The sequence below is a fragment of the Orbicella franksi genome, chromosome 11 (assembly GCF_964199315.1).
Source record: "Orbicella franksi chromosome 11, jaOrbFran1.1, whole genome shotgun sequence".
Classification (NCBI taxonomy): Eukaryota; Metazoa; Cnidaria; class Anthozoa; order Scleractinia; family Merulinidae; genus Orbicella; species Orbicella franksi.
Genome location: NC_138155.1, coordinates 17,556,206 through 17,572,186, shown reverse-complemented (window position 1 = coordinate 17,572,186; position 15,981 = coordinate 17,556,206). Strand labels below are relative to the sequence as shown.

At 36.9% G+C, this 15,981-nt stretch overlaps 1 protein-coding gene and 1 pseudogene across 2 annotated transcripts in view; one reads left to right on the top strand and one right to left on the bottom strand.

Moving 5' to 3' along the window:
• The window catches only part of LOC145503102 (52 kDa repressor of the inhibitor of the protein kinase-like), a 489,168-nt pseudogene that overhangs the window by 59,206 nt on the left and 413,981 nt on the right, over nt 1-15,981 (top strand). The gene's annotated exons all lie outside the window — the stretch shown is intronic.
• LOC145503084 (protein polybromo-1-like) overlaps nt 1-15,981 on the bottom strand; it is a 222,583-nt gene that overhangs the window by 59,199 nt on the left and 147,403 nt on the right. Inside the window, exons 26-27 of the mRNA XM_081482521.1 lie at nt 7,683-7,765; nt 6,587-6,651 (exon numbers count right to left, since the gene is read on the bottom strand). Of these exons, the coding sequence (XP_081338647.1) occupies nt 6,587-6,651; nt 7,683-7,765 (148 nt within the window). The remainder of the gene's footprint in view (nt 1-6,586; nt 6,652-7,682; nt 7,766-15,981) is intronic.

Genomic DNA, 15,981 nt, shown 5'->3' with positions numbered 1-15,981 from the left:
TTAAATACCCATAAACTCGCTTGTATAAAAAAGTAAACAAAACTGCGCGCTACATATGAATCTGGAAAATGAGTTGTTCATTTTATTTGGAAGAATTGCCTTGTGGACCAACTTCAGGGCAGGATGATATTACCATCATTCCTGTGAAGGCTTGCGACAAGAACGTATCTCATCATTTTTTGTGCTTGGCGTAAGTGAAGTACAGGGACTGAGCAAAACGCACAAATTTGTAGTGAAGCTGACATCCTAATCAACTGTGGCGGAAGTATTTTCCCCACCGAAAAACAGATAGAAGAATTCACTGTGTGCCCTGGACATAGGTACTCCCTGACGTATGGCTGGGCAGGAAGAAAGCAGCTCACTAATTATCATCCCAATCATTCTGGAAAGTGTAACCTGCAGAAAATGCCGGGCACATTAATATCGAAATGTGCGGAGCATCCATATCCTCAAAAACCAAACAGTTCCTGTAGGGGCAGGTATGAAAAACTAATTGTAACTCAATGTCTGGATTTCCTGGCCTAAATAAAAGGGTTTATTTGGTAACAATACGAAAAGAAATCTAGGAAAGAGAGGAAATTTATTGAAAACAATGTTATTTACTTTTCATGACCTGAGGCTACACGCGATTCCCAAAACATTTGCGTGGCTTTGAACTTGGTTGCTTTTGAGAGACATCTGATTATTGGGTCCTGATATCGGTAACTATTAGTTTGTATTAAAAAAAAAAAATGTTATCACAAGTTGTTCCTTTTTTATATGAGCCACAGGTATCGAAGCTGAAGACTGCACTATGATCGGTTTCATACATATGAATGATATCTATCTTACTTATACTGGATTTTAACCGCAAATTCAGAGCTGCGAAAAAAATGAGCCTGTTTATTATATTTTGTTTCCTCCTGTGTTCCAACTGGTTAAGGAAATGCAAGGACCTTGAGAATAAAACACGGGGGGACTGAGAAAGAGGGCATGGCATGGGCTCATGGGCATTTCACTTCTGCATTAACCTCTACATTGCAAGTTGTCAGTGTTTAGTACCTATTTCAGACAGTTTATTGTGTTCCGTGGGAAACGAGGGTCATTTCCTTAGGGCTTTTTAACGGCTGCAATATTTCAAGGGGTTGAACCCTCAGCAGTTAGGAGACAGTGGTGGTAAGGTGGGCGTGATAGATTAGGTATCACCGTGCTTTCATGGGGAAGGTGGAAGGGAAGTCAGTAGGCGTCCAGTGTTTCATACAATCAATGAGGTTGTGAAAGATAAATACAGCAATTGCGACTTGGATAGACAATCAGTAGTCTCTTATTCTTTCTCATTACACTGCTGAGCGAGCAAAATATGCAAGCACTTGGAAATGTCCTGTCGCAAGAAGACACAACATGTGGAAGGTTTTCAGTGCATTTTCTTCTTTTGCTCATTAGTCCCTGAACATGCTGAGAGGTAAATAAGAGAATGTTGCATGAGCCACAACTTTACACACAAACATTTCAGTATTACTTGAGCTCTTTATAACTCAAAATAAAAGCCTTTCCCTTTGAATTTACCTTCATCGTTATCTTTATGTACCTTTCTTTATTGTATCTTTTCTCCCTTTCTTTATCATATCTTTTTCCTTTGTTTCCACTTAAGTTGTCTGCATGAGTTGCAGGAAACATCACTACACGATGAAGCAAGAAAAGCAACTTGCAGTAACAGTTGAGGTAGGTACTCAATCTTAGGAAAATCTGATTTAACCCTCTCACTCCCAAGAGTGCCATATGGCACAAAATACCATTACATGCTCAATATTTGGTCAATTCTTATCAAATTCGAACAGCAAAAAGGTCTTGGACAGATCTGTCATTTAAAAGCATAAAATCATACCCCTCCTATATAAGACTTGATTAACCACCCCTATAAATTGTGCAACTTTTTCCTCTTACACTTTTAAGGTCAAATTGATATCTGAAAATAACCCACACATTAAGAGCTGCATAATAAGCTATAGTTTAGGGGTATACCTCAACTACACAAGGAGTGACATATTTTTTAAACTTTTTCATTTTTTTGTTTTGAATGCTCTTCAGTTCAAACTGAGGCTTCCTCTATGGCTGTTAGTGTGATTAATGGTATCCCACAAAAAATATCTTTCAAACAGTATATTATGCATGGTCCTTGGGTCTATAGTTACTGGTTTACAAAGTAAGTGGTTTCCCACAGTAGTGAAAAGGTTAATAAATAAATATTCGCATACCTTGTAATGGTAGTGTATGTACATGTAGAGCTAATATAAATTATATATATATACCTATAATATTCTGCCTTTGTAATATTTATAGGTGACTCCTGATATAAGCCCTGAAGAGATTCACGAACATTTGTCTGTGTCAAGAATATCGACTGATGAGTCACCTGGTAGACCAAATACTAGTATTGTTTCAGCATATGAAAGTCAACTTGAAATCTCGATGATGTCTGCCAACGAAGATGATGATGCAGAAGTTAGCTTGCGGATTGATGAGAAAGAACAGCAGCATGAGAGAAGAGGAGTAATCATTCCAGCTACATTGTATCTTGCAACTAACTGAGGGTCACTACAGTCCTATTGCATCTACACTTAACACAGCATGGGAGGATGTGTCAGTCACGCAGCAGCAACACTATCAATGCAAGGTGAAAGATGTTCTCCAAGTGGTGTTATTGGTTGTTGTTCCAGGACAAGAAGAGAGAATGTGGAGTTGTCTGTGGGAAGACCAGCAGGTTCATGATGTCGGAAATGAACCACATGCGAAGAGAAAACGATTGGACACTGGTCTTGTGGAAACACTTATTTCTGCTCATAATGACGCCGAAAACTGGCAAACTAATAGGCAGATTCTTTCTCTCTTTGTTAATGACTTCAGTAAGACGGATCTTCAAGAAATGATCCCAGGCTATCAAAGTGGTGCATTGACCAAGCCCGTTGACATGCAATTGATGTAGGGGAAGGCCAACCCGTTGCGGAAACACCTATTAATTTTTTTTTTTGCATACACCTTGATCCTGTCATATCAAGACCATGTTTTCTGCAAGACGTCACATTATGTGACCGTGTACGGGAAAATGTACCTCAACACTTATCCGTTAGACAGGCAAAAGTGTTAAGCATCCATTAGTCATCCGTTACAAAGTTTTCTGAGAAACGTTAGAGGCGTTAGCCCATCTGTTAGCCGTTAGCATCAGACTGTTAGAGGGGACAGCATAACCGTCAGCAAAAATTCTGTATCTGTTAGCAAAGCTAGAGAAGCCGTTAGGATCCGTTAGAATAAACTAGCATCCGTTAAATGGGTAACAATTCCGTTAGAATGGCATGACATGCATTGAAGTAGAATGTGGAAGCCTAACACAGTGTGAAACGAGAGCAGCTCAGCTTGGCTTCCATTTAGTTTAAAACAATCATGAGAGAGAGCTATCTTTCGACGAGAAGTTTGGCAATTATTATTTTGTGATGCCCTGATGATTGAGAAATACAACTTGAATGAAATTCAATAAGCCTTCATACAGTACTATAATAATTATTATACAAGATCCAAAACAGAACATGTTTGGCGCTTTTGAAAACAGAAACGACATGTAAAATCATAACAATGATTGTCACTATATGAAGTGTTTTATTTATTCGGCAAAGTCAGGTTGTTTCAAGAGCTTGATTTGTTACTGTAATTCGTGAACAAACTAAAGTCGAAAAAACTTTACAAATGCCAAAAATGGACGAAACAAACACAGAGAAAACTCGACCAAAATGGCCATGTGATGAATACAAGGTGTTCTGTGAAGTAAACACTGATCATGTGTCAAGAACTTGTGATTGTGTGTCAATTTACGAAGTGCGGGTTCAAAAATTTGCATAAAGTTGTTTACATCTTCCAAGATGTGAGAAACGGCCATATTCCAGTGGAAAGTTTGATGAATATTTTGATAGACTGATGTCTGATGCTGAATCAGAAGAAACCAATTTTAAACTACATGTATGTGACAAAAACAACTTTATCTGATGAAATGCCCGTCGCTTCGAGGCTAGCTTTGTGACTTTAAAAGGTAACGCTTTTCACATGCTCTGTCAAGAAAGAGTAATCTTTTGCAAATCCACAGCTGGATAAAACAGTTACTTTTAAAAAACTCTAGACGAAATCATTGTGTAAAACTAAGTACAAGTGACAAATCCATTTGAGTAAAACAATGAAAAATGTTCACCCTGACTAGCGAGTTAAATTGTTTACATGCGGGTTTAGCAACGTTAGGTTCGCGTCCCAAACAAATTCTGAGTTTGTCTGTCTTGACGAGGAAGTGATAGTTTATATCACTGAGTTTTACTTTCAATGCTCACTGTGGAAATATTTTTTTTTAAAGGTTGTCTCACCAACAACTGATGAAATGGGCACTTTGTGATTTGTTTTTTAAAAATTGTGAGTGTAAGACTAATAATGGTTGGACACGATTATGTGTTAAAACATCGGACTGAAAGCTATGCTATTCGTTTGTTATAAGTCCTTAGATGTAAACGTTAGAATGCTGTGAAGGCCGTTAACTATCCGTTAGCTACCCGTCCGTTAGCGACCGTTTAACGGATAAGCGTTAAGGTACATTTTTCTGTTCATGGTCACATATGTCTGGATTTATGAAAACAGTGTAAAAGAAATCATGCATTCTTTTATCCAAAGTAGACGATATAAAAATTAAATGGAATGTCAGTCTTTTTTCTCCTTCCCTTTCTTATCCTCCTTTGCTTGCTCTCCTCTCTCTATTTTTTATTTTTTTTTCATCGCTTGGAGTAATTTTAAGGCCTTTTGGAGTTGTGAAATCAGCGTGCATATGGCTGTTTTGATGCAAAGTCTTAAAATGCTTTTCATAAATTCAGTCAGAAATTGGCAGAGAATGTCCCAAATGATCAGGAAATGCCCTAGTTTGACTCCAGATGTTTTAGAAAGATCGCCAGTAATTCGACATGCTCATTTTACGGCCTCTCCGAGTCATCCAGTCCTGCTCTGTTGAGATATATGTCTAGATTCATGAAAACAGTGTTAAATTAAAGAAATCAAGCGTCTTTTTTCTTTTCACCAGAGAATATCTCTCAAGTAGACAATAATTATAAATATTAAAAGAATGTCAGTCTTTTTTTCCTCCACTCTCGTATCTTCCTTTTCTTGTTCTCCTCTCTCTATTTTTTATTTTTTGATTGCTTGGAGTGATTTTAAAGTGAGGGTTTCATGGTTCGGCACATACCTCTCAATCAAAATACTTTTGTTTGCTTCTTATCAATGTCATCGCTTTAAAACCCCACACAGATGTAGTTCAGTAATCACATGCTGAAGTTAGTTGTGGCAGAATGATGAAGACCAAAATTCTCGGAAGATTTCAGTGGATTTTACAGACACTGCCAACCGTTGAATTTAGTGTTGACCCGTATAATTTGTTCTATGGTTGATGATTTTACGGCTATTTGCATGCAAAATTAGGTAACTTGCTTACGATTAGTTCATAAACAAAGAAAAGCTGGGCCCGTGCCAAAAAGGGTGCACAGGCAAATAAATAATACAGACATGCACCGAACTGTGAATCCCTCCCTTTATGGCCCTTTGGAGTTGTGAAATTAAAGTGCATATGGCTGTTTTTGTGCAAAGTTTCAGCACAGTTTTCATATATTTTGCTCTTGAGAAAGGAAAACATAAGTGGGCCATAATGTTCAAGAACAAAAATCCTTAAGAGGTGTTAGAAGTGCCCACAAGTTGAGCTGCGGAAACCCAGCTTGGAACATGTGTGAAGCATGCAAGGTATCTGCTTAATATAATTCCTGAAAATAAGGAAAATAAATTTTGAGGCCCTGGCAACTATAGATCATTTTTACACGACATCATCACTTTCTAAAATTTAAAACTAAAGAGCCACCAAAATTTTATCCTCATCAGGCATAAGAGGTGGTATATTTATATCTGTTTACAATTTTACAGCTCAATAGCATGCTTTGTTTGGAAACCAGAGCATTTTGAATTACAGGGTTATGAAGGTGTGTGACACATGGCTACGATAGAGTTTGTTGAAATGTATATTCTTATCTCATGATTTTGAGCCTTTTTAGAAGTTACAGCATTAGGAAAAGTGCTTATGTAAATGCTTGTTTGTTCAGTACTGATAATCAGTCGCCTAGAGAGCCAAAGTACAGGTAAGTTCCAGATGTTTACACTATTTTCTGGCCGCCATATTGGTGCACCACGGATGTACACCAACTTGGGGTTTTCATACTGGGCTCTGTAAATTTCTGCGAAACATTTCAACGAATATCTGGCCATTGGGGAAATGCACAGGCCTAAAACTTGCAGAAGTGTCTTATCTAGTTCTCTTCTATAATATCACAATTTCTGAGCTTTTTCCACTAGAAGGTTTTTGATTTATTTTTTTTGTGTTGACAGTGAAAACGATCTATACACTTACCAGAGAATGTCCATCTAACAGAGCTAATTTGTTTTTTACATAACTAGCAGTACAGGGATTGAGTACAATTTTTATGTCGTATTTTTATGCTATTACAAACTTTAACATACATGTACTGAAACAGAATAGTATACTTACTTGTTTTCTTGTTGAAGTACAGAGAATTCAGTGAGAGAATCACTGAAACAACGCTCTTCCTCATCCTGTAGATAGAAGAAGGGAGTTCACATTAAAAGGGGAGTAGGGATGTTGCAGTGTCACGAGTGCTCGTTTCCCACAAATGTGGGATTGATTCAGGCCTGTGCTATTAGTGGTGGGTTGAGTTTGTTGTTGGTTCACATCCTTGCTTCAAAACTCCAGTTTTCCTCCCTCCACAAAAACCAACATCTCCGATCCTAATTCAACCAGGATAGACGACTTGAATCAAAACCAGCTAAGGCTGATGAGGCTTCCTCTCTAAATACTGTAATTTATTTATTCATTTATTAACATATTTATTTATTTAAAATATGCTCACATACATGAGTAATGAAACTTGTACATGTACCAAACCTGTATGGCCATAAAATAAATCCGCATTCATATTAGCTCTGTAAGTTCCTAATGTGTGCATAAACTATGTACCAGTATGTTGTTGATTACACAATCACAGCACTTGATGCCATCTTCGCTCATATCACATGTACTTTGTTGTTGTTGGTTTTAAAAGCCTGGCCTTGCAAGTCACCAGGAGGTAATTTGAGCTGTAGATGCTATTTTAGGTTACGCCAAACTTGACTCATGTTTAAAATGTGCTTTGAATTGGTTTCCTGTTCTTTTAGAATCTTTCTTCATTCAGTCAAGTTAATCTAGTATTCTTCAAGAATATTGACTTACAAAGATAGAAGTATGTAGACTAGTGTTGAAGAGACTGACAGGCAAAGCTTGTTTAAATCAATACTCCATTAAATCAGCATAATGCAAAATGCTTTTGTGAATAAATGTCCTTCTAAGTAAACTAGTAACCGTTTATTTTAGATAACAAAATACATGTATCCTTAAACTGTGAAAATGGTGTCAGTGGTAAAGCAAGCTTTCTGCTACTAAAACAATTGCAACTCTACTAACATGAATCAAAATCATTAGTCACAGTGTAAAAATACATGAATGGGAAATAAGACAAATGAACATCTGCATGTAGCATTTGCTTGTTCCAACTCTCTGAGCAATGAGTTACATTTAAAAAATACCTTACCACATGACTCGTAATAGCATGGTGCAATGCGTTAAGAAGTTTCCGAACTACATCCTGCATGTTTGGTACTTTACTTTCATCACCTGAGTACACAATGAAAAGATAATAAACTCTACAGTAAATAATGTTGTAACTGCACAGGATGAGCAACAAACCAGTTTTGTAAAAGATATTCATTGTCCACTTCCTCTATTTATAACAATTACAATTTCCACAAATGCGATTGGTCCATAAGCTGCTGTATTTTTTTCTAATTAATCAAAACTATAACAAAATTCTCGAATGTTATTGGCTATCAGCAGCCCGATTTGAGCATTAATTGGACAGTGTATGCGTCATGCTTGTAATTGGACAGTAGGCGCCATTTTGTGCGCGCTGTTGCAGTGCACTTTGTTGAGTAAACTGCTGTGTTTTTCAGCATTCATAACAACGTTTAATCGTTCAGTGATCAATCGATGGTTTGTTCGTTTCTTGAATTTTGTCATAGTTTTGATTAATTGGTAACAGGACATCGTGTCATCCAATTCGGTCTGTAATCATACTCGTGATTAACAAATCGGACTCCCGCATCGCGGTCGTCTGATTTTGTTAATCACTCGTATGATTACAGACCGAATTGGACTCCACTCAGTCCTATTACCATTATTAATCAGCAACATTGTAACTGGACGGTGTAATTAGACAGTGTAATCGGACAGTTGGCTGTAATTGGACACTTGACTCAGTTACATGAGCCAATCATTATTTTTAAGTCCTCTCCACTAAATCCACCAATCACAACATTGATTATTATATGGCTGTGTCTCACAAGGACTGGGAACTACTGAATTCATGAATTTGATTGGCTGAAATAAATATTGAAAGCGGTCTAGATTTTCCCATCTAGACTGGCATCTGGACCGGTTACATTTTGTGGTGAAAAGGTTTCAAACTAAAATGCAAAAATATTGACTATTTTCTTCTAACAATATCTATTTATGCAAGTGCCAAACTGAGCCTGATGAGGAAAAAAGTATAAAGGACAAGCAAACTTTGGCCGAATTAAGTTCGGCTCATCGCCGTTCGCAAACAAAATGTCAGCTAGTACAACCTAGTTATATTAAATGAATTATATTTTTCTTGTTTGCCATATAATGAACATCTTATTAACCGAGCTTAGTTGGTCTGTATGGGAGAACCTTGACCTCGGTCATGTGTACAGACCTCACTGCATTCAGTCTGTACTCACGACCTTGGTCAAGATTCTCCCATACAGACCTCCTGCTCAGTTAATAAGAGCTAATTATAGTCTTCAGTGACTGTTTTAACAGCTATTTTGCAAACTATTTTCCATATTTTTAATTATGATATTTAAAAATACTATTACAGTGGTTATCAATCACACGCAACCTTCAGTGTAGAAAAAGTCTGGACAAAACCTAAGTTTTGGTGGATGTCAATCATCTCTGCCCCCTTGCTGACTGCATGCAAAATTTACCTGAAAGTGAAACCCTGCAGCGGTCCACTTGTAAAAATTATCATTTTACTTTTGGTATATATGGCTAGCTCACTAACTACATCCTTGAAATCTGTAAATGAAAATGTTTGTGGGGTTTTGCAATGGCCATTCGTATGCATGAATGACCCCGAGAGCAAGCAAATCTACACGCAAACAAATTATTTCTGTATGTATTTTTCTTGGGGCTATGGACTGAACAATACTTAATTCTATAAAACTTATAACTTATTATCTCACAAAATTATAAGGTTTGTAAGATGTTCAAGTCTTGTTCAGTCCGTGGCCCCAAGACAAATACATGCAGAAATAATTTGTTTGCGTGTAGATTTGCTTGCTCTTGGGGTCATTCACGCATGCGAATGGCCGTTGAGAAACCTGACCTGCCCGTCTTCAGTTATGAATTTCAAGGAATATTTACGGCCAATGTATTAAGTGAGCTAGCTGTACATACCGAACATAAAATGACAATATTTACGAGTGGACCGCCGTAAGGTTTCACTTTTTCAGGTAAGCTTTGTATACAGTCGGCAAGGAGGCGGAGATGATTAACGTCCACCAAAACTTAGGTTTAGTTACTGTAGACCTTCAGGGATGCCTTCTGGAAAACACTTTCTTTGTGCGCTGCTTTAAAGAAAATCTGTGGAAACTACGGTATATATAGTTGTAAAACTAATAAACTGTAGAATCGGAAAATAACTATATTTTCCATTTTTATATTCAATTGGTGGGCACAGGCAAGCCTTCTAATGCAAAAATGACTGTACTAGCTAAACTGAATTACCAGCCTTTGTGTTACTGTGGACAATCAAACTGACTGAACTATATCACTCAGGAGATGATGGGCTTAAAGACAAAATATATGAAGAAATGAGCATTACGAATATTCCACAACAATGCTAATGATCATGAAAGATGGCCATGGAAAAGTGACTGCGTGAGTAGATGACGTGTTCATGTATCAGACGAGAAACGGTCTTTATTCTCTGTCTGCATTTTGTACCCAGTCTGCAGTCTGCATTTTGTACTGACTGGTTCATATTTACAGTGAATTTTACATCGGGAAAAGCAAAGTCTGCTGTGAAAAATCCAGCTGCTCTCATAAACCAAATCAGAAGTTAAATGAAAAGGAAGGAAAAGGAAAAAAGAGAAACGATAGTGGAATAGCCCTGAACAGATCTACTTGGCAAGCTAATTCGAGTGAAGATATTTACACATTTAAAAACTAAATGCATAATTCATTGGTCTGTTCGGAAAAACACTCTTCGAAAGAGAGGTAACGGGTGCCCGAGGAGGCTGCCAAGTCAGATATTAGTGATTGAATTTTCTGGTAATTCCACGGCAATCAACTTGTGTGGCACAAGAGGGCAGTGACGAAACATTCGCTTGCGATTTGCACTTACATTCAAATTTGGTAACATAAAGACCGTGCAAAATTGGCTAGTCTATTGCTTAAGAGACAAAAACAATCAACAAAAGTGGAGATTTCTGTGTGAGAAATTGCAAGATGCAAGGGATAAACAAAAGAAGTGAAGTATGAGTCTGTGGATCGTATTTTCATGAAAATTGTTACTGTGTAGGCCTGCAAATGATCTCGACCCGCAAATGATACCCAAATAAGTACGGCAAATGATCCCAGGACTGGAAATGATTCCACTGCAAAAAGGTAGGAATGGCGTGGACTCCATTAAGGTTACTTCAAACCTTCGTGGGGCTATATTGGTCAAGAAAATTAATGTCTGTGAAGTACAAGTTTGCATACTGTGAACGCTAGGGGTTCTGTTATTTTTATTTTCATTTTTAGTTTTTTCTCCTTTTGGAGAATCCCCTTCTCTTTAAATGAATTAATAGGGTATGCAAATTTGACAGTTTTCCATGAAATTTGGTCAGAACATTCACTGATAGATATGGAACAAAAGACTGTCGGCAAATTCCTTTATTTTAAATACTTTCCCCGTGGTGGCCTCTAACGTAACAGGTTACGCGAATTTTTTGATAGTCGAACTTGACAGATCTATAAAAAGATAACCAATAGAAATAAAAGAAAATGCTGACACGTTTTTGGAGATTGAGGCTTTGTGATTAACACTGCACAGTTATTTTGCATGAATGATCGCATTTGACACCTGATTAATTCGCTGGAATGTCAGCCAGTCATTTTGGAGTTGACGGCCTCTGCCGCCTTTGGAAAGCAAAATCCAAACCAAAACATAATTTTATTGAATTCTACATTTTATAACCTTTCTGTTGATATATAGTTTGTGGGGGTTCCCTTGAATACAGCGTGTGTACGAATTTTTTTCTGGAGGACTCCCACGAACGTTTGAAGTAACCTTAGAGAGTTTATGCACGGATACATATTGCTGAAAGTAGTTAATCCACTTGGGAATTCTCAGTTCTCTCCAAATTTGAGGATATAGTGAACATCCTGTGTTAGCGTACATCTCAGGTCAGTACCCAATAGAGTCATTCAAGGAAGGACCTAGCTAAACTATAAAATTTAAACACAGGATTTCAAGACATTGGATATAATTTTTAAAGTTGTGAAATTTGCATTCAAATCATTAATACTGCTTATTTTGCTTGTGTTTTATATAGTAGCTGTTGTATCAAAAAGATTGTATTAAAACTGTAAAACTCAGAAAAACGTTAAAACCAGAAATAAACATGGAACATTATTGTGTAGCATGGAAAAATCCAATTGAGCGTGGGAAAAACAAACCACAAACAGCAGCGGTAACTATAGTTGTGGTTTTCAGGTTTACTCGCAAGTCCTGAACTTTATTGTGCTTGGTTCAGTGCAAATAAACCTTTCAGAGTGTTTACGGTTTTTTTGAGTTTCATAGTAAAAAAAAAAAAAAAAAGATCACTTAAATTTTATATCCACTGTCCAAATTCCTGAGTTTTCAGTCCACATTTCAGTCCATCTTTTATTGCAAGATGACCATTTTCGGTTTGGGGATCATTTATGGTACAATCTGGGGATAATCTCCAGTCCTGGGATCATTTGCGGTACAATATGGGGATCATTATTTTGTTTCCTGTACATTACTGCTCAACTCAAGGGTTGACACATTTTAATTGGCTTATCATAGCTTGCAGATTGTTGACATGATTTAAACTAGTGAGACAATCTCAAATAGTGCAGACTGCAATTGATAGCTCTGGCACAGTAGTCCCATAAGTACTCACCCCTGCTCGGTTCACTTCCGGTTTGTATCTACCTTCAGTAGTCTGCTAGGGCTTTTCCCCTTAGCAGTGAGTACGTTTCAAGGTTGTATTTTCATTCAAGGTCCGAAAATTACGTTCAATTACTGTTTGTCATGACAGCTTTTAAATTTTACTCTGGTGCTTTTCGTTCCTTTTTAAATTCAATAATACATTGAACAAACGTGACAATTTAGCTCTTCATGCCAACTTTGTAACTTGATACTTTTGTTTTCCTCACAATGGTATGTAACATGAAACTCTTGTTTTCTCCATAACATACGGAAGATGAGCTTGTTTTGGGGGATAAATGAAAGAAAGTTAAATATCTGGTGAAGAAATGGAAAAGAAATGACTTATGTTTTTTCTCAAAATGCAAATTTTCTTATCACAGATGAACAAGAAATAATTTAATTATCAGAAATACCACTTTCTTTTTCTGCTGCCACCTTTGTTGGTAACAATAAAACAATTCAAAATTAATACACAACAACATTGATTGATACCACTGGGAAGCGTTTCAATGAGGAGTATTGAAGGTAAACAGCGCTACTTGGCTGATATTATCTTGCATCGATGAAAGAGTCTCCTCAAAGACTGATTAAATTACTTTGCGCTCTCATTAGGTGCCACAGAGTCTGCAGCAATATTTGGGCTCTCTTACAGATGCAATTAAGGCAAGAAATAAATAAGCTGCTAATGAAAAACTACACATTTCCCTTCTTTATTTAACCCCTGACAAGCATACTATTGTAGTTTGAAAGCAGCAGATGATATTTGTTGAACCAGCCTGTGGCTAATTCTAAAAGATATGTTTAACTTTTGCACTAAAAAGGGACAAGTGGCGCTACCTAGTACCTGACATTACATGACATAAAAAACCGCATGGAAACATAGTATATGACACTTACGATGCTAGAACGCATGCCTCTAACATGTTGGGTTCTACCAAAAGGAAAACTACTCAACATTTGTGTGTTATCCCATATGCAATGTATCCTCCACCTAATGCATAGAGGACACGAACGCCAACTAATCTGTGCATGTGTTTAGAGCAAATTGGTTTTGTTGTAAAGAGAATAGTACCACAGGGAGAGCAAGAGGTTACTTACGACAAATATATAGCTTTGCGATGTAGGATACATGTGTACCTTTCCCAACTCACCCCCACCATTTCCTAGTCTCTAGACTAATTAATTAATTGAAATTAATTAATTAAACAAACATTAAAGTTTACAGCTTAGCAGCCCCCAAAACCATCCCAATGGTGCATTCTGCACTAAAAATCACGTTTTGGTGGAAATTATCTTTTTCACATTAATATTTTTGAGTTTTTAAAAATAATTTATTTTAGAAAATTCAGATAAAGTAGAAGTCTTAAATTGGTGTGCAAAGAGTATTTTGGACAAAATTGGCCCTTGAAGGTCTACAGTAATGTTAAAGTGCCCAATGAAGTAAAAAGTAATTGCTGCTTATTTGAAAGGCTTTTCAAAGTAAAAAAGAATGGCGTTTTCCTGTTTGGAATATCGTTTTAGAGATATTGACGTTTTTGTATTATGCAAATGGAGAAAGTGATTACATCTATACAGTAAAACACTGAATGAAGAACATCTCTAGGAACATTGGAGCAGTGTTCTTCAAAAATGTACGCACTCAATGCACAAAATGCACACAATGCACTAGAAATGTACATCACAAAAGAAACAGAATAAACCTACTGTGTTGTTGCCATGGCAACACTCTTGGCTCCAGTCTCCTTCTGTGAAAAACCAAAGATGCCCATTTAAAGTGGGACAGAGGGTCTTGCTTGGAACACACATGGTTCCCATATTGTCTTAACCCTCCCCATTAGATTGCTGGGAGTGGATGATCCTAGTTTAAGTTAAAGTCTGGGAATTTTAGTCTTAATTAAAACTGGACCAGTAGCATAACTGTTGTAATCGCAACAGCATAACATGTGTCATTTTGTTTCCTTTGTGATGTACAGTTCTGGTGCCAAGTTTGAAGAACACTGCTCCAATATTTCTAGAGATATTCTTGATTGAGTGTAATACTGTTTTAGTGGAACAAACTATGACAACATCACTTTCATCCAACATCCAAGTTCCTTTTGTGCAATGTGAAGATTAACTAAACCTTTGACATTTACCAATCTAAGGTAATTCTAAAATAAAAATACTTGTGGGCAGCATGCAGCAACAACTGATGATCTTGTACAACTGAGTTTATTAATCAACCTGTTTCGTCTGCTAGTGAGACTTCATCACGATTAAACTACAAGATACAAAGATGGAACTTATTTTTAAGCGATGACGTATTGTGTGATGCCATCGCTTTATGCTGGCGTGCTTGCATTCCTTTGGATAGTGATTTTGAATAGTTTCATCACGCTTATGTCATGCACGATTCACCCCTCTGTAGAAGGGAAATACACTCCGGGAGGTAGTAAATAAGCACTGTGTGAGCATTGTATGAGTACTGAAATATCTGAAGTAAACTTATGTGTGTGGGACACGTGATAGGTCAAGGGTCTAGAATACATTTACGTATTGGTGAGCGTTGTTTAGGGCTAAACTAAACATATCGGAGGGCTGAAATAGTGGTGAAATTGAACTAGAATTGAAGAAGAGCATTGAAGAAGTTCGCTGTGAAAGCAGTTGAGATAGCAAAAAGCAATGGAGAATAGTGTTACGAAAAGGTGAGCTAGCTGAAGGTTTTGTCTTTATCAGAACTGGTTAATGTAGCTTAGATTATGGTCTCTTTAATGCAATACAGAGCAGCAGTTGGGTTAAAGCCAAAGAATACTCAAGTCGTGTAAGAGGGAAGTTCTGGTTTATGCCATTGTGTACATTTTACCTGGAGGCAATGCAATGTATCTTTCAACTTTAAAAAAAGTAATTTGCTGAAGAACTAATCCTTTTGCTGTAATGAAAACAGCATATACATGTAACTGTCATGCATGATAAGAGCACAAATTAGGTTTGGTTTGTGAAAAACAACTAGAAGAGTCTAGAAGACGTGATTTAACCACAGGATTTTCAGCTGAAAAACATTCAAAATGGAAAACAGGTTACTTTTGTAATAAAACAGAAGGTTTACAGTAGTGATAATGAATTCAAGTTACAATTCATTTGCAGTTTTTAGTTTTTTGTAAAGTTTTACAAATGTGGTATTTTAAATTTTCTCTCAATGGAAGAATGGTTGTGATTAAACAATAGATAATGGTTTTGTCAGTGGTAGATCAATAGGAAGGTTCACTAAAAACAGGTATAAGGTTAAAACGACAAATTAATTTTCGGTGAGGTAATTAGTGTTACCAAATGTCTGTTATTTCAAGATAAGGTGTTGATTTCAGAGAGAAAGAATGAAAATACTGTTTGTTGTTTTCAAGTTTGCGTATGTTGTTGATGTACTTTAAACAACACATTTCACTATATCTGGAGAGATGCAAGTTTATTCATTTCTTTGCAGCTTCTATGATCAGCAGAAAGAGTTTATTTGCCATCTTTGGTTTCAGGGAACTAGGAACTTATCCTTTGCGGCTGTCTTTTGCAGTTTGTAGGATCCGCGGAGTGTCCTAATTTCAGCGTTTAAAAG